This window comes from Hemicordylus capensis, chromosome 2 (genome assembly GCF_027244095.1).
Source record: "Hemicordylus capensis ecotype Gifberg chromosome 2, rHemCap1.1.pri, whole genome shotgun sequence".
Classification (NCBI taxonomy): domain Eukaryota; kingdom Metazoa; phylum Chordata; class Lepidosauria; order Squamata; family Cordylidae; genus Hemicordylus; species Hemicordylus capensis.
Window position 1 is genome coordinate 318,334,501 of NC_069658.1, and position 25,293 is coordinate 318,359,793.

Sequence of the window (25,293 nt, forward strand, 5' to 3'; positions counted from 1 at the left end):
TGTGCCTTCTCCTGTGAAACTAGGTATGGCAACCTTAACCCATATGACATAGAGCTCCATACATGGAGCTATAGTATTTCTACAGCTAAAAAATCAATTCTAATTATTTATGGAGAAACTGACAACATAAAATCCATAAATCATTTTAAGTCATTATTTAAAATTACATGCTAGGTGCAGCATGCTCTTTCCTAAGTTCTATTGGGTGGCAGTTCAAGTTTTAAGACTGAAGGTTAACACCAGACCTTTCTGTACCTTCAGGATCAGTATTTTCAAGCCAAGCACACACGGGTTTAATAGTTTCCTTCACGAAGGTCAGGACAGCATACATACCCTCAAAACAATCTTGTGAGATAGGTTAGACTAAGAAATGACAGTTGTCCCTAGATCACCCAGTGAGTTTTATGACTGATTTGGACCCAGTATAGACCTGAGATCTAACTGGATAACTCTCACTTGATTGGCTATTTTAAATTTCAGCATGAACAATAGTAAGAAAGTTTAAGCAAACATGTGAGGCAACAGCAGGAGAGAGGGCATGCCCTCACCTCTTGCTTATGGGCTTTCCAGAGGCATCTGGTGGGCCACTGTGTGAGATAGGATGCTGGACTAGATATGCTTTGGGCTTGATCCAGCAGAGATGTTATGTAAAATAGAATCTGGTAATTCCTCTAGTCAACAACCAGTGTTTGGCAGAACACTGAAAAAGCAGGAGGAGTTAGTGTGACAGATCAATCTTATTCTGGATTTTGTTCCAGCATAATAAGCAGCAAATAATAATTCCAAAATCAATACTAATTTCCCCCAAGTCACATTGGTAGGTTGATAAGAATATCAAACAAATGCAGTTCTCAGTTTTCCTCACAGTTATCACTGAAAATCATACCTATTCTCCTGAAAACCCCATTGGTGTTACCACCAATGAAAGGTTTTGTAGGGCTGACCTTGGGATTTGGCAGGCAATACAACTCAAGTGGTTTTTAAAAAAAGATTAAACATAAGCAACTTTAGTTTCAGTGATGAACTGACACAGGCTCTGAATTTTCTTGTAAACATCTGTGAATAATTTTTGCACAAGCTTATGCCACAGTTTCCTAATATACCCATTTGCTTTACTACCACCCCTCCCCTCCAGCAAGACTTTGCGGCAATATTTCAAGTAGCTGATTTCACAGCTCTGGTAAGTATTCTAAACATTAAGCAACAAAGACAGACCTACATCCAAATTAAGAGTCGCATGCTAGGAACATTTCTATGCATGCACAGAGGGGAGGAGCACTTTTGGTGATCATCCCTTCCCTTTGCAACCACATGACACCTAGGGTCATATTTTGAGACCTTGGGTTGGGGCAGTATAAAAATGCGCTAAATAAATAAATGTTTTCAGGAGGCACAGTAGCTGCAGTGGGAAGGGGAGATATTAAAAAATATTCAAATATAGCCCCTCTGCTCTATCCATGTGCAGAAAAAAATTCTTGCATGAAACTCCTTGTCTGGGCACAAGCCGACATTTATTTTTTCATTTCTAGACATTTGAATTCTTTAAAAATTAAATTCTTAAGAGACAGAAACATTAGCTTCATGCTTTATAGAGTTTATTCATGGTTTAGAGAGCGCAGGTGATTTAGGCACACTTGAGTCCATTTACAATCAAGCTGAAATAATCCTAGGAAAAGAACTGAAAATATATCCACACTAATGAGTAAACAGAAAAAGACAGGGTGGGTGGAGGTTGTGCAGTGCTACTTTTATTGAACATGTTTTATATGGGAAGCTAACTGCTAATTATACAATCCTGTTAACTGAACAAAGAGGCACCATTGAACGTGGTGATTCTCTTATGTTTAGCAGAGAAAGAGCAACAATCCCTATCCAATCCAGTACAACATTCCTCCAGCGGCTGTTGCTGGTGTCTACCCTGAGTTTCTTTTTATATTGTGAGTCCTTTTGAGAAAGGGAGCCATCTTTATTTGTTATTATTCTATGTAAACCACTTTGATAATTTTTGTTGAAGAGGAATATATAAACATTTGTAGTAATAGCAGTTATAGTGGACAGCACTTGGATTTCCCTAATCCAAACATTAGCAAGGCTACTTAAGTAGCCTATGATCAAAGAAATGAGACACACCAGAAAAAAAAGTACACTTGAATTTTAAACTCTTACGGCATTTCTTTGACCAGTGTTATTAAGTTAGGGCTGCCCCTTGTCCAGGATTGGCCTGGACAGTCCAGAAATCAGATGTCTTATCCAGAATGTAGAAGAAGTGTCATCCTGGATACAAGATATCCAGGAATTTGAGTGGGAAGATTGCTTTCATGGGTAATGAATGTTACCCATTTTTTCCTAGTGCTTTTCTCCAGGCATTATCGCTAAATGTAAAGAATATGTAGCTAAAAGCCCTATGTGCTTACCCTCTCTCTGGCACCAGTCCAGGCTGAGGTATCAAACAAGCACTATCAAGGGTCAGTAACTGGAAACTCCCCCCTGACCTCTTTGGGCCCAGCCACAGAACTTCAGTCTTATCTAGATTAAGCCGTAGATGACTTTGCTTCAGCCAGTCTACGACTGCCTCCAAGCACCTGGTCAGCTGGGCTATGGTGTCCTCAGCGCTGCTGTCCATCAGCAGAAAAAGCTGGGTGTCATCCGTGTATTGATGGCACCCTAGCCCCAAACTCCTCACCAGCTTTGCTAAAGGCTGCATATAAATATTGAACAGCAAGGGTGAGAGAATAGCCCCCTGGGGGATGCCACATGTTAATACATGATGTGAAGACCTCTCATCACCCATTGCTACTCTATATCCCCAGTCTTGTAGGAAAGAACACAGCCACAACAAGGCCACGCCTCGAATCCCAGCATCAACTACACGGTGGATCAGAATATCATGGTCCACAGTGCTGAACACTGCTGTGAGATCTAACAACAACAGCAGCACCGACACTCCCCTATCAAGCTGGTGATGGAGATCATCAGCCAGGGTGACAAGAACTATTTCGACCCCATGCGCCGGCCGAAACCCAGGCTGGAAGGGATCAAGAATTGCTACATCCTCCAAAAACATCTGAAGTTGCACTGCTACCACTCGCTCTATCACTTTACCTATAAAAGGCAAATTCGATACCAGGCGGTAGTTAGCTGGCTCTGAGACATCCAACGATGGCTTCTTCAAAAGTGGCCTAACCAATGCTTCCTTCAGCTTTCCTAGGAAAATCCCCGTCTCTAGGGAAAGATTGATAATATTCCCAAGAGAGGTCTGCAACCCCTCCTGGGTGGCTTCACCAGCCAGGAGGGGCAAGGATCTAGGGGACATGTGGTAGGCCTCATAACTGTCAATTTTTTTTCAACATTGGCCTCCGAAAGTTGGTTACAACCAATACCCAATTCTCTAACTTCATGATCTGTACCATAAAAATTTGTCAGAGATCGAACTATCTCAAATATTTTAGCTGGTCGTGAGCTTGCGGATGCGATGGCGGCCCAAAAACCCCTCTTTTTTCATGTCCCTCACCGCTACCTCATAGGACCTCATAAATGATCTATAAGATGTTCTCATCGCTTCATTCTGGGTTCTCTTCCAGCCCTGCTCTAATTGTCTGAGATGCCGTTTCATCTCCCTCAACTCTGGGGTATACCACAGAGCTGGGTTAAAGGGACATCTCAGAAGACGCCACGGTGCGATCGTATCAATAGCCTCAGAAAGCCGGCTATTCCAGTCAGCGACTAGGACATCCAACGAATCATCATGGGGTATTGGATCCCGTAAAGCGTGCTGCAATTTCAACGGGTCCATTAATCTCCTCAGATGAACATAGACCTGCCTTCCCTCTGAACGGGACAGCGGTGTGATCCCCCCCCACAACTGTGCCTTCAAGGTATAATGGTCTGACCATGGCACCCTCTAAGTTCAAAACGGACACACCTCTAATCCCATCCCAAAAACCAGATCCAAGGTGTGACCTAATTGATGGGTAGGAGCCGTAACAAATTGCAAGAGTCCCAAGGACGTCATAGCTGACCCTAACTCCTGTGCCTCTTCATTCATTCATTCATTCATTTGATTTCTATACTGCCCTTCCAAAGATGGCTCAGGGCGGTTTACACAGAGAAATAACAAACAAATAAGATGGAACCCTGTCCACGAAGGGCTCACAGTCTAAAAAGAAACATAAGATAGACACCAGCAACAGTCACTGGAGGTACTGTGCTGGGGGTGGACAGGGCCACCCTTGACCTCTTGACCCTTGCCTGACATGGCTAATACTATCTGGCAGGGAGGTTGTTGTAGAAGGCCTAGTAGAGATAATAAATGCTTCTCTGAGGGAGGACAGGATGCCTCCTTGCCTTAAGGGGGCAATTATTAGACCACTTCTGAATAAGCCTGCCTTCGATCCCTCAGAGATGAGTAACTACAGACCTGTCTCCAACATTCTGAGGTTGGGCAAGGTAATTGAGAGGGTGATGGCCTCCCAGCTCCAGACAGTCTTGGAGGAAACTGATTATCTAGACCCATTTCAGACTCGGTTTTGGGTAGGCTATGGGGTGAAGACTGCCTTGGTCAGCCTGATGGATGATCCCAATTGGGAAAGAACAGAGGAAGTGTGACTCAGTTGGTCCTTTTGGACCTCTTGGTGGCTTTCAATACTATTGACCATTGACCATTTCGATACTATTGACCAGCACTGCTTTGCAGTGGTTCAGCTCCTACCTCTCGGGCAGCTTCCAAATGGTGTCCCTTGGAGACTGTTGTTCTTCCAAATCTGAACTTTTATATGGTGTGCCTCAGGGCTCTGTATTGTCTCTGATGTTTAATATCTACATAAAACTGCTGGGAGAGATCATCAGGCGATTTAGTTCAGGGTGTTATCAGTATGCTGATGATACCCAAATCTACTTCTCCATGTCAACATCATCGGGAGAGGGCATTACCTCCCTAAATGGGGAGGAAGTGATAATGGGCTGGATAAGGGATAACAGACTGAATCCAGCTAAGAAGGAGGTACTCATTGTGTGGGGTGAACTCGGGAGATGTCACACTTCCCTGGAAGGAACAGGTACGCAGTCTAGGGGTGCTGCTGGATCTGAGCCTCTCCCTGGTCTCCCAGGTTGAGGCAGTGGTCAGAAGTGCCTTCTATCAGCTTTGGCTGATATGCCAGCTGCATCCGTTTCTTGAGATGAACGACCTCAAAACGGTGGTACATATGCTGGCAGCCTCCAGAATGGATTACTGCAATGCACTCTATGTGGGGCTGTCCTTGTGTGTAGTCCAGAAACTACAGCTGGTTCAGAATGCGGCAGCCAGGTTTGTTTCTGGGTCATCTTTGAGAGACCATATTATTGCTGTATTGAAAGATCTACACTGGCTTCCGATAAGTTTCCGGGCAAAATACAAGGTGCAGTTTATAACTTATAAAGCCCTGAACAGCTTGGGCCCTGGGTATTTAAGAGAATGTCTTCTTGATTATGAACCCCACCACCCAATGAGATCATCAGGAAAGGTCCGTCTACAGTTGCCCCCAGCACGTCTGGTGGCTATTCAGGGATGGGCCTTCTCTGCTGCTGTCCAAAAGCTTTAGAATGTGATCCCTGCTGAAATAAGAGCCTCCCCATCTTTAATAATTTTTAAAAAAATCTTTAAAGACACATCTGTTCACTCAGGCTTTTAATTAAATACTGTTTTAATATTTTGTTTTAAAACATCATTTTAAAATTTTAAATTGTTGTAATGTTTTAACATTTCCTGTTGTCATTTATTTTGTTTTGTTGTAAACCGACCAGAGACATTTGCTCAGCCCACGCTAACTGAGCAAAGAGGCACCTTTTAAAAGTGGTTACTTACTTTATTGAGCAAGAGGGGAGCAACTGGCCCTATCCAGCCCCCACACAGCATCCCTCTAGTGGCTGTTGCTGGCGTCTGTCTTACATTTCTTTTTAGATTGTGAGCCCTTTGGGGACAGGGATCCATCTTTATTTATTTTTATTTCTCTTTGAAAACCACTTTGGGAACTCTTGTTGAAAAAATATATATCTCCATATCCATTGTTGTAAGTTTGGGCAGTAAAAAATTATGTTAAATAAATAAATAAAAATAAATTTCCCATTACAGGTGGCCTTTGTTATTTGTGGGGGTTCAATTCCCACCAATTTTTGCCAATAACAAAAACTGCGAATAAAGAGACCTTAACAGAGGAGAGCTGGTCTTGTGGTAGCAAGCATGAATTGTCCCCTTTGCTAAGTGGGGTCCACCTGGTTTGCATTTGAATAGTAGACTACATGTGTAAGTACGGTAAGATCTTCCCCTTACTCTAATAATCAGCACCCTAAGAATTGACCTCGGCCCCCATGAACCAAGTCACGGTTGGTTTCGGCCCACCAGGTCATTAGAGTTGTGCAGGCCTGCCTTAGGGGATGGGGCCCACTTTGGGAAGAGCATCTGAAGACTTTCATGCAGAAGGTTCCAAGTTCCCTCCCTGGCATTTCCAGGACAAGTCTGAGATATACTCCTGCCTGCAACCATGGACAAGCCCCTGCCAGTCTGTGTAGAAAATACTGAGCTAGATGGACCAATGGTTTAACTCAGTAGAAGGCAAATTCCTTTGTTCCTAACCCTAAGGGGACTGGTGGTTTACGTTCCTTGAACTAAAAAAAGAAAACTACTTAAAGCAAGGAGGGAGAAGAAATAAGGATAGGAAAGCACAGTACCTTGTGCTGTAGGCCTCAATTCCCACCAAATGCGTTTTTTGTCACAAATGCCACAAAATGGAGGCCAGAAATGACATCAGAAGTCATTTCCGGTCACTCAGGAACTGCGGATAGGCGGTAATTGCCTATATTTCATTCCACGGATAAAGAAACAGAGTGTCTAAGACCTATCCATTGATACATGAAAACTGTGATCTGCAAAACCGTGGATAACAAGGGCCTCCTGTATTCTAATCTCAGTACAATCATCCTAAACATCTAGTTTTGAACACCATGCTAAACGGATTTCTCGATACTGAAACAAACGTCCAGAAAGCATGAGTAATGAGACTGGAATGCTGAATTGATCAACAATGCTTAATAAGCATTGCATAGTTTAGAAATGCATGTCTCAAGAAAGCTCTAGTTTCACATATTGAACCGTGCTATTGTCAAATTATTAAGGAATAGATGCAAGAAGCGACAACATAAAAAATATTAATGAGTTAGAACTGGAATAAAACAAACATTTTACAGGACCAGCTATGTTTATTTACAGTGAAAATTTAGAGCAGAATAAAAAGGTTGGTAGAGTATATTAAAAAAGATTACACAGCTATACATGGTTGCATCATAAATCATAACAGATGAGGCCATGAATTAATTTATATATATTTTTCACTCTTTACTCCCACTATATATAAGTACTAGTAGGCGAGTCCTGTGGTTGACTAGGCAAAATCATTTTGCATAGATTATACAGCTAGAAAGGTTCAAGAAATGAAATCCAGGAGAGTCTCTAATAAATATCACAAGGGCAACGTTCAAGGGCAACGTTCAGAGAGATATCACACTCTGTGATATCAGAGTGCTTGACATAACCCCCCAAATGGGGTTAGGTTCCTTAGCTAAACAATCCACTCTTGCGGTGAGAGTGGATGAAGCAGCCTGTGCAGCATTTACCTGAATTGAATCTTCAATTCTGAATTTAAGATGACCCCTAAAAAAGGAGAAGTTAAATACAGGTTATACCTACATTTACTTGAAAGCAACAGGACTCAGAATTTAAGATGACCTCCTGATTTCTAATAACAAAGAACTTGCAAAAGTTAACTTGGAAATCCAAAACCTAGTCTTGGATTCAGGCAAATACAATATTTTAAAAGGAGACCTAGGGAGTTAAGATGGTCGATTGAGGACCAATAGTTAGAACAGGTCTATACATATAGATATCTAGGTGTGACCCTGCAAGCAAGGGGTTCATGGAAGGTGCATATAGATAAAGTTATTATTACGGCACGAAGAAATTCTCTGGCTATCTGGAGATTTTTCTATTCTAAAGGAGGTAGATCATTTCGTCCGCCTTGAAATTATTTGTGGCCAAAGTTAGGAGCCAGCTATTATATGGGGTGCAACTTGGTCCTTTTCCTTCATACAAGTCTATGGATGTGGCTCAAAATGACTTCCTTAGGGCTCTACTTAGAGTACCTAGATGCATCCCCGATGTATTATTAAGGTTTGAGTTGGGTGTTCTGAAGATCAAGGTCTGGGCCTGGTTGTCCATTTTGACCTATTGGCTCAAAGTCAGATTCCCCCCACCCCCCGAGGATGGATTTCTCTTATCGTGGCTGATGTATTCCAGCCCACTCAGGCCCAGGCTATTCAGGACTAAATTGTGTCCTTGGGTCTGTCTATGGACTACCTGGTCCTGTTAAGTCACGACCAGGCTAGGCAGATCCTGAAACAAACACTCTTGGACTTTGAAATCCAACAAGAATTCTCCCGAATCCCTGATTGTACTAAAAGGAGGCTGGGTTTGAGCTGTTCTAGTTGGCCCTGCTGCTTATTTGAATGCTTTGAGCATGACATGCTGCCAAAGGGCCTTTTTCAGAGCAAGACATGATATGTTACCTTCGGCAGTGCTCTCGGGGAGGTTTCTGGGGATTCCTAGGGATGATAGATTATGCCCATGTGATGTGGGGGAAGTCGAATCCATCCAACATGTTTTGTTGCTCTGTCCATTATATAGAGATTTAAGATGTTCCTTAATAACTCCTCTTCTGACACCCTTCCCAGGTTGCGCAGGAGATTTTTTGTTTCCAATCTTCTTGCAGATAGAACTTTAGATGTCACCTTTAAGGTGGCCAAATTCTGTTCTATTGCAGTATTGTTACGGCAGCAAGCTTGTCTTTGATTCATTTTATTGATTATTTATTTGTGGACATTTATTTATATATTTACATATTTCCTTTTTCCAATTGTATCTTTCTATGTTATGAGATGTTTTGTTTATGTTATGTTATGCTGACCTTGGATCGCAAATAAAGAACTTTGTACTTGTAAAAAACCCCAACAAAAAACAAACTTTAAACCTCCCCATGCATAAGCTGAAAAGTGCAGGGAGCTATAAAGTTTAAGTAGTCACTCTCCCCACTCCTCAGCTAATGCGCAGGGAGGTTTCAAGAAGCAGTGCAAGAGGTGTGAGTGGATGGAACAGCCTATGCCTCTTGCACTGCTCTTCTGTGCTTGCTCAGCTGAGTCATAAAAGATTCAACAATCCAAGAAACAATCTGCAAAGCCTCTGTATTACATTTTTGCCCTGCCCTTCCTTTGAGGAGCTCAGGATTGCATATATGTTTCCCCCACATTTTATTATTAACCTGTGGGGTAGGTTAGGCTGAGCGGTGGTAAGTGGCCCAAGGTTACCCACCACACTCCATGGCCAAGTAGAGATCTGAGTCCAGATCTTCCCAGTTGTAATTCAACACTGGATTGAACTATGATCTGCTTATTTAAATTCATGCAAACTGTGTGTAGAAAATATATATACTTTAATATGAAATAATGTATATTGTATTATATCATATATTGTAAATAATGTATAATGTATTATACATAATACATTGTAAACCGCCCAGAGACATAAGTTTTGGGCGGTATAAAAATGTTTTAATAAAAAATATATAAAAATAAAAAATAATACATTAATAAATAATGGGAAGGGAAATCAGTAATTTAGTAACTGTTTCCACTTCCAATGGCCTTGTCAACTCTCAGGCCTCGGGGAGCGGTTCCAACTACCCACAGAATCTAGCCTTGCTCCTCTGTAATGCCAGGTCAGTTCAGAATAAGACCAAAATTGTCCATGATTTGATCATGGATGAGGGAGCTGACCTGGCATGTATAATAGGTCTCGACCTGGTTAGGGGAGGTATGGCAGGTCTCAACCTGGTTGGGGGAGGCAAGTGGTTCAGTTTGGGCCCAGCTTCTCCCACCAGGCTACTCTGTTGTGGAGCATGCTTGGGGAAGTGGGGTGGTGGTGGAGTGGCTGTGGTCCATAAGATTACCATCTTCCTTACCAGGGCCCTTGTGAGACAGTTGACTTATACTGAGTGTATATTTTTGAGGCTGGGAACCAGGAACAGATTGGGGATTCTGTTGGTGTACCATCCACCCTGCTGCCCAATTGACTCCCTAAATGAGCTGATGGAGCTGGCTGCAGAGTTGATGTTGGAACCTCCAAGACTTTTGGTGTTGGGGGGACTTCAATATCCACTTTGGGGCTGGTTTGTCTGGTGCAGTTCAGGAGTTCATAAAGGCCATGACAACTATGGGTGGGGGAATCCAGTGATTTCCCTATTGTCATGGACAGTGTTCCATGGGTAGGGGATCCAGTGGTTTCCCCATTGTCATGGACGGACCACTACATGGTTAAGCTTGGTTTCACAGAGACAATCCACCCTTGCAGGGATGGACCATTAAAACCTTGGAGGATTTTAATGTTGGTGTTGCCAGCAATTCCGTCTATGCCCTGGTGGGAACCTGGAATATGGAACACAACAGGGCAGTAGACACGATCACTCCTAAGCGTCCCTTCTGATCAGCTCTAAAAAATGGCCCCTTGGTATACAGAGGAGTTACGGGGGCTGAAGCAGCAGGGTAGGCGACTGGAACACAAGTGGAAGAGAATTCTGCTCAAATTTGATACAGCATAGGACCCATTTGAAGGTTTATGCAGTGACAGTATGTGCAGCAAAAACACGATTTTGGTCTGCTCACATTGTGACCACAGGTTTGCATTCAGCAGAGCTATCCTGGATTGTGAGGAGTTTAATTTCTGCTCCTTCTGTTTTAAATCAGTACCTGGAAACTTTGTTCTGCTGTGATGCTTTTTAATGGGTTATTTGCAGATAAGATTTTCTGTATTCAGGCCAACTTGGACTCCACTATTTCTGCAAAGTCTATGAAGGGGGATCCAGCAATCCCTCTTGCTGTATTAGACTGGATCAGTTTCAGTCTGTGATTCCTGAGGATGTGGACAAGCTGCTTGGGGCAGTGTGGACTACCACTTGTTCTCTGGATCCTTGGCTGCTTCTGTCTAGCAAGGAGATTGTTGGAGGAGGCCTAGTTAATATCATAGCAATAGCAATAGCAATAGCACTTACATTTATATACCGCTCTATAGCCGGAGCTCTCTAAGCGGTTTACAATGATTTAGCATATTGCCCCCAACATTCTGGGTACTCATTTTACCGACCTCGGAAGGATGGAAGGCTGAGTCAACCTTGAGCCCCTGGTCAGGATCGAACTTGTAACCTTCTGGTTACAGGGCGGCAGTTTTACCACTGCGCCACCAGGGGCTCTTCAATCATAATGCATTGTTGAGGGAAGGTAGGGTGCCTCCTTGTTTGAAGGAGGCAATGGTTAGTCCGCTTCTTAAGAAGCCTTCCCTGAATCCCTCAGCGATGGATAGTTATAGGCCAGTCTCCAATCTCCCATGAGTGGGCAAGGTGATTGAGAAGGTGGTGGCCAACCAGCTCCAGGTGGTTTTGGAAGAAACCTATTATCTAGACCAATTTCAAACTGGCATTAGAGCTGGCTATGGGGTTGAGAAAGCTTTGGTCGGTCTGATGGATGACCTTTACCAGGGAATTGACAGAGGGAGTGTGACTCTGCTGGTTCTTTTGAATATCTCAGCAGCATTCGATACCATTGACCATGGTAACCTTCTGGATTGCCTGACGGAGTTGGGAATTACAGTGGTTCCACTTCTATCTCTCTGGTAGATTACAGATTGTGGAGCTTGTTACAAAACAGGGGCTGTTATATGGAGTCCCTCAAGGCTCCATTCTGTAACCAATGCTTTTTAATATCTACATCAAACCGCTGTATGAGGTCATCAGGAGATTTGGTGCTAGATGTTATCAGTATGTTGATGACACCCAAATCTATCCTTGTCATCTTCATCATCCGGAAATGGCATTCATTCCCTAAATGCCTGCCTACAGGCAAGATGGAGGTGCTCATTGTATGGGCTCTGAATGTGAGGGATGAGTTACAGTATATCTTACTGTGCTGGATGTGGTTATACTCCCCTGGAAGGAACAGGTAAACAGCTTGTGAGTACTCCTGGACCCAGACCTCACTCTGGTATCTTAGGTGGAGGCTATGGCCAGGAGTGCTTTCTACCAGCTTTGGCCGATTCAAAAGCTGCGTCCATTCCTTGAAGAGGACATCCTCAAAACAGTGGTGCATCAGCTGGTAACCTCCAGGCTTGACTATTGCAATGTGCTCTATGTGGGGCTGTCTTCATAGGTAGTTCGGAAAATTCAGTTAATTCAAAATAACTGATGGAGTTCCATGAGTGGGAACTCCTGTGATTTCGCCATTGTCATGGGCTGGATGACAATGACTTTGGACTCAAAAGTCACACCCCACCTTTACAGGGGCAGAGGGGCCCATTAGAATGGTCCACCTGAGAAGCTTATTGGATTCAGTAGGGTTCCAAGAAGCCTTGGAGGGATTTAGAGTTGGCTCTGCAGGTGATCCTGTTGATGCCCTGGTGGAGAATTGGAACAGCAAACTCAGCGGGGCAGTAGACATGATCGCTCCTAAGTGTCCTCTCCGACCCACTTCAGAATTGGCCCCTTGGTATATGGAAGAACTATGGAGGCTGAAGCGGTAAGGTAGATGACTGGAGCGCAAGTGGAGGAAGACAACTTGAATCCGACAGATTACAACATAAGAGCACATTTGAAGATCTATGCTCTGGCAATATGGGCAGTACAGAAGAGATTCTTTTCATCCCATTTTGTGTCTGCAAGTTCACATCCAGCGGAGTTGTTCAGGATTGTGAGAGGGCTAGTAAGGACCCACCTCCCTTGAATCAGAACTTGGAACCATCTATTACCCACTGTGACGTGTTTAATGAGTTTTTTGTGGATACGTGTGCACCATATCAGAAGGATGCTATGAAAGAACATCCTTCTTTCATCTGAATCCTTGGATGGTTAATCTGATACAACCTAATGGTGTTCATGATATAGTGCCATGGAAAGAGGCATTCCATCTCTCTGTCTCCCTGTTCCTCTGTTGCCATGTGCAATGTGTCAAGGGTTATTGGATCCAGCAGGGTTCCAAGAAGCCTTGGAGGGATTTAGAGTTGGCTAAATCCCTCTACAGACTGGGAAATTATGTTTTAAACCAGCTCAAATCTACCACACCTAAATGTCTACCACCTAAACCTTTTCTATTCATCTTGCTTCTTGGTAGGGCTGGTTAGGGGGCCTAAATGAGAATATTTTGGCTGTATGGATATTTATTTATTTATTATATTTGAGCTCAACCCCAAACTTCCATCTCTGAGCAGTTTACAGCAACATAAAACGTAATTAAAACAGAAATTAAAACCTTAAAACAATTTAAAACAACAAGTCTAGTTAAAAAGCTTAGGTGAATAAGTGTGTCTTTAGAGACTTTCTAAAAGTTGTGTCAGAGACCTTGAAGTTTTATTGACCCCGGGAATATGTTCTAGGTCAAAGTATTACCCAGCTTAGGCCCTGAGTATTTAAGCGAACATCATCTTCACTATGAGCTCCTATCACCCATTGAGATCATTCAGAGAGATTCATCTGCAATTGCCACCAGCTCGTGTGGTGGCTACACAGGCACGGGCCTTCTCTGTTGCTTCCCTGGAACTCTGGAATGTGCTCCTTGCACATAAGAGCCTCCCCATCTCTTGATAACATGCACATGTAGTAATCTTAAGCCAGGAGACCTGTCAACTCTAATGGAATAAATCTGAATGAAAAAAAATGGGGCTTACTCCCAGCATTCCAAATGGAGAGAGGGGAGGAAGAGAGTTCTAAGTTTTACTGACCTTGGGAATATTGTTATAATGGGCGAACATTGCCAGGTGATTTTCATCACTCAGTAAAAATTAAAACTGATACTACGTATTTATTATTCTGGTTATGTGCATAACACACAGTCAGTGTTTACATACTTGATTTGTCTGGCCTTGGAGTTGCTGTGAAAGCACAAATTATTTTTTAATCTCATGTATGCATGTTTGTGACAACCCACTTATTTAATGTGTTAGAAAAGTGAACTGTAAGCTGCATCATCAAGAGATCTGTTGAAAGATGCAGCAGTGTTGGAATATTGCAATATCTGGAGCAATTTGGGCTTCAGTGTACTGTATGTGTACTGCAAAGTGGATTTCTTTGTATATGCATGTTGCATGTGTGTGCAACTGCTCTAGCACAACTTCTAGTACTTCAGTTACACTTATGCAGAGTTAGGTATGCTGAAGCCCAACTCTAGAATAGGCTAAAAAGTCATTAGTGAAGGATAATGAGACAGTATGACCTGCCTTGACTGAAGCAACTACCAGCATTCTTGCGTGCCCACGGTCACCAGACTTCAACAACGCAATTACTACCACATGCAGATCACCAGTTTGAGGGAAGAAATATAAGTATGCTGAGAGAAGTGAGTATAGGTGAATCCTATTATCCGTGGGGGTTCAGTTTTCCACTAGAACCGCAGATATTGGAAGTGTGGATAATGGAGCATTGTGGCAATGTAATGGGTGTGTGTGTGTTAGGATCCTGGTGGCTGGGGAAACTACTCTAAAAATGGCCAAAAATGTGGGAGGTGGGAAGCAAAGTAAAGTGCCCTACCGTGCTCCATGGGTCTCCAGCTGTCCAGCAATGCCTCCCAGAAATCCAATTCCTCCATTATTTTGCAATTTTGTGGGAAAGGGTTTTTTTGTTTTTTTTTTAAATCAAATGAACCACAAAATGAACCTCTGCTAACTAGGCAAAGAGGCACCATTTACCATGGTGATTCTATTTATTTAGCAGGGGGAGAGTAACTGGCCCTATCCACCCCCAGCACAGTACTTCCAGTGACTGTTGCTGGTGTCTATCTTATGTTTCGTTTTAGAATGTGAGCCCTTTCGGGCCAGGGATCCATTTTTTTTGTTTTGTTATTTCTCTGTGTAAACCACCCTGAGCCATTTTTGGAAGAGCGGCATAGAAATCAAAATAATAATAATAATAATAATAATAATAATAATAATAATAATAATAATATAGCCCCCTTTCACAAAATGGCAGCTGGGAATGGCTTCCAAGGTCATATCCGTCTATCTCTAAACTATGGATACATGGTTTTTAATCCTTTTGTACCCACAGATATTGAGGTCAGGTGGCAATTAGGCCACTGTGGATATGTGGAACACACCAGCAATAGGAGAGGGGCGATTTTTGCAGATGTCCCTTTCACTCTTCAGTACACTGTGCTATCTGAAAATATGTTCCCGAGGATCAGGCAACTTTCACAAGTATTTTAAGGATGCTGTAGGGCTTAGGTGAGATTGGCAAAAACTGCCACTGAGTTTCATTGTGCACATGAAACGTTTTTGGGCATGTGCAATATTCATCTGGATATCAGTCTGTGTCTCTAACATAGTTCACACCTGTACTTCTGTACCTTTCTTATGTGCAGCAGCCACATATTCTTTTACTGTTAATGGACACCTAGAGCAACCTTACAGGCTTGATTTTCTTTTTTGATTATCAACTTGCTACCTGTTTAAAAGAACATAGTTGTATAAAGAGCAACACACTTTGGATGCAGGGTACATTTAACATTTTACATATATTTAGAATTGTAATTGTAAATTCAGAAGCTGTATGGCTTTACAGAGCCATCACAATTCATTTCAAGCACTATTAATCACAGTATAATCACTTCATGAAAACAAGCTAAATGCGCCCGAGAGAGTGCCCTTGAATAAACTATTCTAAAATACATTCCTGAGCTTTGTGGTAAACAAATTGCACAGTAATTCAAACTCAGCAGAACTAAAATACCTAAAACCAAGTTTCTATTTATGCTAACCTGCCCTCAAATTTGTTTGAGAAAACTGGTTACTTTTATAGTGGCTAGTCAGTAACAATCACATAAAAAAGATGTGTGGGCATAGCTGGCAGCTGTACTGACCTATCAGATTAGTGCCCTTCACGAGGATTATGTTTGTTTCACAAGATAGATAGCTCAATGTAAAATCCCAAAGGTACTTAAGGAAGTCAGAATCTCAACTATATTAGATAAGTCAAGGACTTTTTAAAAAACTATAAACAATGCATTATAGATACATGGTCCTTTGCAACTATTCACAAAGTTCTTTTGTTTTGCAAAGGGAATCAAATAGGAATCTTCTCTTACTTCTTCAGACTTCCATTATACACAGCTGTTGGTACTGCAACATCCCGTGAAAATAGTTTACAAGAAATTCCCAGACTAATAAGCTGAAACATGCTTTAGCTGATGAAATGGATATGCAATAGTCCCGTGGCTAGAAAAATACCCAGTTATCTAGGAATCTGTATATCTGGCATTTCAGTCATGGATTTTTCATTGGTCCAATTTATATCCCATTGGGCTGAACAACTGAAAGCATAATATTAATTATTATTATTATTATTATTATTATTACATTTATATCCCGCTCTTCCTCCAAGGAGCCCAGAGCAATGTACTACATACTTAAGTTTCTCTTTCACAACAACCCTGTGAAGTAGGTTAGGCTGAGAGAGAAGTGACTGGCCCAGAGTCACCCAGCTAGTATCATGGCTGAATGGGGATTTGAACTCAGGTCTCCCCGATCTAGTCCAGCACTCTAACCACTACACCACGCTGGCTCTCATATCAGTGGTCAGACTAATAACATAATGTTATAGATTTCTGTGAATATCTCACTTTTCTACTTCCAAACTTTTCAGATCATTTGGCCAGTTATCGATTCTTACAAATACCAAGAATGAATCTGGATGGCAATGGCAGCAAGATTTAGTTTACTTTACAGAAGCACCTCAATGGAATATGCCACAGACAAGTCTTCCAATCTTCCTACACCATTCAGTCATTTAAAGTTGGTTCACCTGCTTCCGCTTAAGAACTCTCAGAGGCAACACATTCCAAAATTGCCCTAGGGAATTTGTGCCAACGCTGAACTGTTTTATAGTTCCGAACTTTTCCCCAATGTCCCATTTCTATTATTTTAGGATGGGCATAATATTCCATATGAGGACAACTATATAGCAGCATTGCTGAATGTCATGCTTTTTAAAGTACAATGTAGAGCATTACTAACATTTGTTTAGAGCAGGCTTCCCCAAACTGCGGCCCTCCAGATGTTGCTGAACTACAACTTCCAGCATACCCAGCCACATTAACTTGTGACTAGGGATGCTGGGAGTTGTAGTTTAGCAACATCTGGAGGGCCGCAGTTTGGGAAAGCCTAGTTTAGAGTAAATTGAATTTAAGAGCATTGGAATTCACTTCCATATCCAGCTTCCAAGGAACAGCAGCCCTTTGAGACTAGTAGTTGTACACACAAGGTCATACTCGGCATCAGGGTTCCCTCTAACAGGGATTCCCAGATGTTGTTGACTACAACTCCCAGAATCCCCAGCCAAAGGCCACTGCAGCTGAGGATGCTGGGAGTTGTAATGAACAACATCTGGGAATCCCTGTTAGAGGGAACAGCACTCAGCTTCATGGCAGGGGGAGTAGGGAGGAAACAGCAGCTGCATATGCAAGCAAAAATATCCACCAATATCATTATTGGAAAGGCATTTGTAAACTGAAATTATAAGGAAAATTATTATGCATGTCCACATTAGGTATCAGCAATATGATCAACCCAGATTACTTCAAGAATCAGAAGATGGAAAATAATGTTTCCTAAGTTTTGAATTTGGATCTAACCAGAGTTTTACAAAAGCAAAACATATCACAATTAGGGGTGTGCACAGACTGGTTTGATGGCGGACCAGTCCGCCGCAAACCAATCCAGTTTGAGCAGTTCGATCGCGAACTACTTCGTTGACCCAACCAGCCCAGCTGATGAGTTTGACCGAACAGGTTCGAGGTCCTGTGGCTCAGACTGAATTTGAACTGAATTCAGACCAGTCCATGCCACCTGGTCCATGCACACCCTTAATCACAATTTCTGGAAGGTTTGCTGTAATGTTATTCACTCTTCTCCCCAAGTCCTCAAATTTCCCATTGTTATTTGGGGTAATGACGACATACATTTAAAAATCATTTCTAGCATTCTGATAACAGGTATCTGCAGGAAATGCTGCACTACACACACACTCGTAAATATGCTAATGCCTGAGTAGATAAGGAATGTTTCATAAACCACTTCATTTCAGGATGCACTGTTGCTGCTATAAGTATGTAGTGTCATATGAAAACTAACAGCCTTACTTTAGTACGGGAAATGTTGATAGTTTTCATTGTTGCCCTCACCTTTTAGCTCAATAGCTCATTCATAAATAGGAGTTCATAATGTAATAACTTTATTTATTATCCACTGGGCTGTCACTCGAAGATATCTTAGTCCTATGAATTTTAGTTAACTAAGCAATTAATTTTGTATACAGTAAATATGGTTGAAAATTAAAACAACAGGTGACCTTCCCAATTCCCTTCTTCTTACTGAAGCTCACAATCCCTCCAAAAAGCCAAGACTGCTGGCCAGGAAACAGCAAAAGGTAGGGTGGGGCCTGCGGCAGGAAAGGGGAGTGAACCAAACTATTTAGGGTAGTGAAATTCAAAATGGATTGTGAGGAGCTCCAAAAGGATCTCTCCAAACTGGGGGAGTGGGCAATCAAATGCAAATGTGGTTCAGTGTTAGCCAAGTGTGAAGTGATGCATTTTGGGGCAAAACCCCCCAACTTTACACATACACCTATGGGGTCGGAGCTGTTAGTGATTGACCAGGAGAGAGATCTTGGGATTGTGGTGTACAGCTCATTGAATGTGTCAACTCAATGTGCAGCTGCTGTGAAAAAGACCAATCCCATCCTTGAAATAATTAGGAAGGGGGTTGGAAATAAAACTGCTAATATTATAATGCCCTTGTTCAACTCTATGGTGTGGCAACATTTGGAGAAAAGTACTGTCTACAGTTCTGGTCACTATACCTCAGAAAGGTCATTATGGAACTGGAGAAGGTGCAGAAGAGGGCAACCAAAATTATCAGGGGCCCAGAGCACCTTCCTTACAAGGCAAGGTTACAACACCTGGAGCTTTTTAGATCAGAAAAAAGACAACTGGGGGGAGACATGATAGACGTCTATAAAATCATGCATGGTGTGGAGAAAGTTGAAAGAGAAATTTTTCTCCTTCTCTCAAAACACAAGAACCAGGAATCATCCCATGAAAGTGATTGCAAAAAATTTAGGACAGACAAAAAGGAAGTACTTTTTCACACAACACAATATTAACCTATGGAATTCTCTGCCACAATATCTGGTGACAGCCAACAGCCTTTATGGCTTTAAGGGTCTAGATAAATTCATGGAGGACAGGTCTCTAAATATCAGTCGCACGGGAGTAACAGCAGGAGAGACGGTGTGCCCTCAGCTCTTGCCTATGGGCTTCCCGTAGGGATCCGCAGGGATGGGCCATTGAGTGAAACAGGATGCTGGACTGGATGGGCCTTGGGCATCAATCTTTATTGTGGTCAATAGCAAGAATGGTGCCTTTGCAAGGAGCTTTCTTGGCAGTTTCTAATTATCCTCCATTCCACTGCACTGCACCCCATCCTGACCCTCAGTCATGGCTTTCCAGGTGCTCAAGGAACTGCAGTAGAGAGAATGGGGTAGTACATTGCACTAGTGCAACAGTCTGGATGCTACTCTTCTGAAGAAAGAGGCACATTTTTTTGTTTTTAGGTGATGCACACAACAGGTACCATTTTAGAAATAACCCCTCCTGTACGAAACAGAAGTAAGAATGCCTCTTTTGAGGTGGTACCTACCAACTGTGGTTTTTGTAAGAACTATCATTAGAAATAATATATTTTCTAAAATGTGCTGCCCAGCAGTTAATGGAGAGCACTTTTAATATAGCAAAAGGGTTTTTAAATCAATTGACTGTTGAGTCCTGTTTACCTATGAACAAGGCAAACTTGAAGTTCATGTTCTTAGCAAGATATCAACATGGACTCTCCTCTCATGCTCTTATCTATCCTAGAGCTATTAGGCTAGGTAGTTTCTTTTTCACTCATTTGATCTCACATCCACCACATATTCATTCAGTTCTTTCTCCTCTCTGACTTAAATCTGGTCTCAAACTGCCTGTGCTCCTCTCTACGCAAGGTGTTGCTGCAATGATCACTTGGTTTCCTTCCTTTTGCTCCCCATGATGTTGAGCACTGGCTCCTTAATAGCACATCCAAACATTCATCAGCCCAGGAATCAGAAATGCACAGCATTCCTTTAGCGATAGGAAAGATACATGAGAAATATTTGCCCAGGTTACCTAAGCTGTCAAGCCCCAATGCTAAAGACCACTGATAGGCACAGGCTGCCTGATACAGGGAATAAACCAAATTAAGGAAATTTAAGTTTTTAATTAGCAATAGCATCAGACTGCAATCATTACTCACTTCACATTAATGTCACTGAAGGCAATTTGACTACTCTAGTACAAAGGCGAGCATACTACACACACACACACACACACACAACACAGGGCAGAATCCAAACTAGCCTTGTGCTAGCCAAAATGGTGCTGTGTTTAGTGCAAGGATGTAGCACAAGGTCTTTGTACAAAGATAGTAAACACTGTTGCAGACTTTTGTGTGTGTGTGCGCACGCTAGCAGCAGGTGTAGTGCTAGCGGCAGCACAATATAGTGCACTACCTGTTGCATGATACACTGCACTCCCTCTTGCACAAGCTCATGTATGTCCTTGAGAAGGTTCCCTTCTGCTAGTGGTAACACAGCACTGGGGAGCACCACAACCACCCCTTCCACGGCCATCACTGTGGCAATCACCCACTGTCTCATTTATCTTTATATTGTATTTTTAGATATGCGATTTGGATGCTGCATGTGTTCTTATCATTTAAGACACATTGAAAATGAGCTTATCTAACAATCTTTCTGTGAATACATAGAAAAAAAATTCAGAAGTTACTTGGACATGTTACTTTGCCTTTCTATTAACCAGATGGTTCAGAGTTTTCATAACCTATATTATCTCTGACAGGTTATGCGTGTTGCATCAGTCCAACCTAAATTATTAACTCTTCCCTACATGTTCCCCAGACCCAGTTTGCTACACTTCCTGGAACTAATTATTTTATGACCTAAGCCTAAACTAATACATTAATTTAGACCATTCAGTCCACTCATTTAGAAATACGATTGCTACTGGAAAAAAGCACATTGCTCAATTCAGTGAATTTTTTCTATTGCAAAAACCCCATCCTGAAGAAGCCAAAGTAAGTATGATTTGTGTATTTTATAGGTGGCTAACCCGACATGGATGTGCTGTCAAGTTGATTTCGACTCCTGGAGCCCACAGAGCCCTGTGGTTTTCTTCTGTAGAATACAGGAGGGTTTACCATTGCCTCCTCCTGTGCAGTATGAGATGGTGTCTTTGAGCATCTTCCTATATTGCTGCTGCCTGATATAGTACCAGTGGGGATTCAAACTGGCAACCTTCTGCTTGTTAGTCAAGCATTTCCCTGCTGCACCACTTAAGGTGGTCCAACAATGCTACCATGGTTATTATTACTTACACTGTCCTCACAATATTATACAGTTAAAAGAGAACAAGAGGCCATCTAACCTGACCCCCTGACCCAAAGACCCCCCTTCCACCAACTGACTACAAGAGACCAAGTACGTCACCAGAGAACGACTCAACAGAAACATACAAAGCAAATAACCCAAGATGACGAATACAAGGTAACCAAGCTATACACTGCATGGGAAAGCAAACACCTCCTCCACCCCAAACAAATACATATGGACCTTAGGCAAGCTGGCCTAGGGGAAAAACAAGAATCTAGCTCAACATGCTGTCTGGAGTTTAGCTGTAGAAGTTTCCCTGGGAAAGGAGAAAAGAAATGGGAGCCACCAGGTCCCTACTAGACCACAACTGAGGCACCCAAACAAAGATCACAAGATATGCTTCAATAAATCAAGTTAATATTGTGCTGGTGCAGCTGTCAATCAGGCCAACCATTTATGAAAGAATGCAATATGGGGTACCAAAGAGACAGCAACTGAAGTTTTGCCTCTGTAAGAAACGATGTGCATTATGCAAGTATATGCAGTAAGCTGCGGGGGGGCCGGGGAGAGACCACTTTGGCCACCAACACACACACACACACACACACACACACACGGCCAGTAGTTCAATGTTGAAGAGTTTGGTAAAGTACTTAAAGAAAACATGGAGGCTCTTAAAATGAGGAAGTCCGGGTGGAGCCAACCCTCTGGCAGATCTTCGCCTCAGCAGCCTTGCTCTAGCAGCCAGTTGGGCAACTCGCGACCTGCTCCACTCTTTGTGCTCCTTGTCCAGTTCCGGGCTCCCCGCGATTGCAAGGAGGGAAGCAGGAAGGAGGCAAAGAGCAGCTCGGCGCTTCTTTGACAAAGTGTGTCACCCAACCCAAAGCGAGAGGCGGGAGCCCAGCTCACCCTTCCGAGGGAGGAGGAACTTCAGCTACTGCGGAGCCGGGGCGCGGAGGTCCTCCGCCTCCAGCTAGGACGCGAAGGCACAGAGCAGAGATGCTCCTCCTCAGCCCATGATCCAATTAACCCCTCCTCCGCCCCGGAATTTGGGGTGCGGAGGAGCGAGACCGCCCCAGAGACTGTCTCTCCCAAAGAGGAGGGGAGGCAGTGCCTGCGACGCTTCCTCATTCAGCAAGGGGCCAAGCGGAGCAGGAACTCGCATCATCATGCCAACTGGGAGAGCGCCCTCCTCGCCTCGCCATCCTCCCCTGCGAGCTTCCCGGCAGGCAAGAGCCTGCAAGCCAAATAAGTCACTCACCCGCCTGCTCGGAGGGTCCTTCTGGGGCTGGGCAGAGAGCACAAAAACTCCTCGGAGTTGCGAGGCACAGAGCGCTGCCCCGAGAAGCGAGTGCCCTTCGAGTGGCGGGCGGCACTGCCTCCGCCTTGCCTCCGCCTTCCGCTCGCGCCTCCCCTCCCGCGCTCCGCCTCTCGCCTCAACTCTCGCCCGACCCGCTCACCTGCTGCTGCTGTCGTCTGCGGGAGGCGATGGCGGGACGAGCTGGTGGCGGGAGGGGGACGGGCTGGTGGCGGGAGGCGGACGAGCGCTTTGCATTAACTCACTGAGAAAGCGGAGGCGGGAATGAAAGCCCCACTGCCACCCTCCCCCAGGCTCGGGCACCGCAAAGCTCCTTAAGTTAACGTGTATCTCTTTGTGCTTGTGTCTCGTTTTCCTCCTTCACTTTCTCTCTCCCCCGCCGCCCCACCTTCTCTGTCCTCGGCAAGAGACTCTCCGACTCCCAGTCAAGCACGACTAGAAAGGAACTAGTTTGCACAAGTCTCCCTCAGCTGCCGCTCCGGAGGGTGCCCTTCCTGCGAGGGGGTGTGGCGTGCGCAAGCCCGCGCTCACTCAGTAGTGCTGCTGCTTCGCGTTTAGAAGAACGCTGCGTGTTTTAGAGGTGCTTTTTTCTTTTTCTTTTAAAGCGCCACTTTCTCCGGCCTCTGCCCTCTTTATCTCTGCAGTGATTGGGAAGCTGGTTCTCTCGTAGTTTCCGCGGTGTGGGGGGCGCCTTTTCACCAGATACTCAACGGCGAATATCACAACTGATTGCTTTGGCTCAGGCGGTTGAGACTGCGGAGACCTAACTTTGAATGGCTTCAGTTTTAAAAGAGGTTCGAGTGGAATTGTTGAAAGTGTTTTGCTCCGTGAAAGTTTGGCAGTGAAAGCTAGCTTGTGGGGAAAGACCATCTCAACTTTCCCAACTGTCCGTCGGACAGTTTTATTACTTAAAATTGAAAAATAATTTTGAAAAATGGTCTGAGATCCACCACCTATCATGATAGAAGAGTTTATCAAGGTCCATATTTTGGAACAGGTTTAAGGTTTGTGCAGAATTAATATGACTAGCTTCTGCCAAATGTCAGATAGATTTCACTGTACATCCAGAGTTTCTGGGACAAACAACAATTACCCGCATTTGTTTTGGAAATATAAATGCTGCCTGTCCGTCCTCTGATCTGTCTCCAGCATGAATATGAACAATGAAAAATGAGAAGTAAAAGAAATGTGGTTGTCCTTAAAGGTTTTCCTCGGTATGCTGGCTAATTTTAATTTCTAATTTCTTGTTTTGCTGCTTTTATTGGTTTTATTGAGCTTTTGTTTCTATTATACTTGTTTTGCTTTGTTCTTATATTTAATATTGTGTTGCTCTCGGAACCTTTTAAGTAATTAAACAGAAATAACCTAAAAGTCTGACAGAAGATGACCAAAGGGGTAATTTTTCTCACCACTTGCTCCAACAGTAATTTTATTGCATTTGCCCTTTCAGAAGCCCTTGGAAGGGTTGTTGGTCTCTGGGATGATTCTCATTTTGGGTGTGAGAGCCTGAGTTCAGCTCTCAAACTCTTGCACTTGTGGGAGAGATGGCCATAGCTCAGTAGACCATCACAGGCTTTGCATCCGGAAAGTCCCAGGTTCAATCCCTGGCATCATCAGATAGTGTTAGAAAAGACCCCTGTCTGGAACTCTGGAGAGCTGCAGTCAACGCAGACAATACTACACTGGAACAATGATCTGATTCTGATAAGACAGCTTGTAGAGACTACCTCTGTATATGGAAATGGATGGTGTTTTTGTTGACTAAATTGTGGTCACCAAATTGATAATTTTGGATCAAGGAATCTGTTTTTGTCAATATAAAGCACCTGCTGAAACTTTTAAACGTCTACAATGGCTTGTTCTGTATTTTAATGGGTTATGGTACCTGTAATGGTAATCTAACCCAATTATTTCAATGGGGTGCAGATGTATTATGGTCCAGATCCAAATATGCATCTGCATCAACTGCTGCTATATACCATCTACTTGAGCACTGTAAGTTATTCCCCTTAAGGAATGGGGCCACTCTGGGAAGAGTACCTGCATACTTGAATGCAGAATGTTCCAAGTTCAAGCCCCAATGCCTGAAGGCCAGCAATGAATTCAGATTATGGATTTCTGCATTCCACATTATGGAGTGCATTCCACAGCCCTGGGGCAGCTACAGAGAAGGCCCGCCTCTGAGTTGCCACCAGAAGAACTGGTGGTAACTGGAGACGGACCTATTTATGGGTATAAAGTCACGTTGTTTCTTTAGGAGCATTTATTATGTATAACCTGCTTTGCTCATAACGTTGAATCACGTTTGGCATATTACATTTAGTAGTAATGTATTACTATCAACAGTTTCTTCTTCTGAGTCCTCATTTTTATCAGCTTAATGATTAATGAAAACTGAATTGC

General features: G+C 43.2%; 1 protein-coding gene across 4 annotated transcripts in view; it reads right to left on the reverse strand.

Moving 5' to 3' along the window:
• The window catches only part of PRKCD (protein kinase C delta), a 108,115-nt gene extending 84,821 nt beyond the window's left edge, over positions 1 to 23,294 (reverse strand). For 2 of the 4 annotated variants that reach the window (XM_053303145.1, XM_053303144.1), the window contains exon 1: positions 23,033 to 23,140. In XM_053303145.1, the coding sequence (XP_053159120.1) occupies positions 23,033 to 23,127 (95 nt within the window). In that variant the 5' untranslated portion in view covers positions 23,128 to 23,140. Of the gene's footprint in view, positions 1 to 22,833; positions 22,962 to 23,032; positions 23,141 to 23,278 lie in introns of those variants that run through there. The other 2 variants (XM_053303149.1, XM_053303146.1) reach the window with 2 other exon arrangements.
• Positions 23,295 to 25,293: the final 1,999 nt, after the last annotated feature.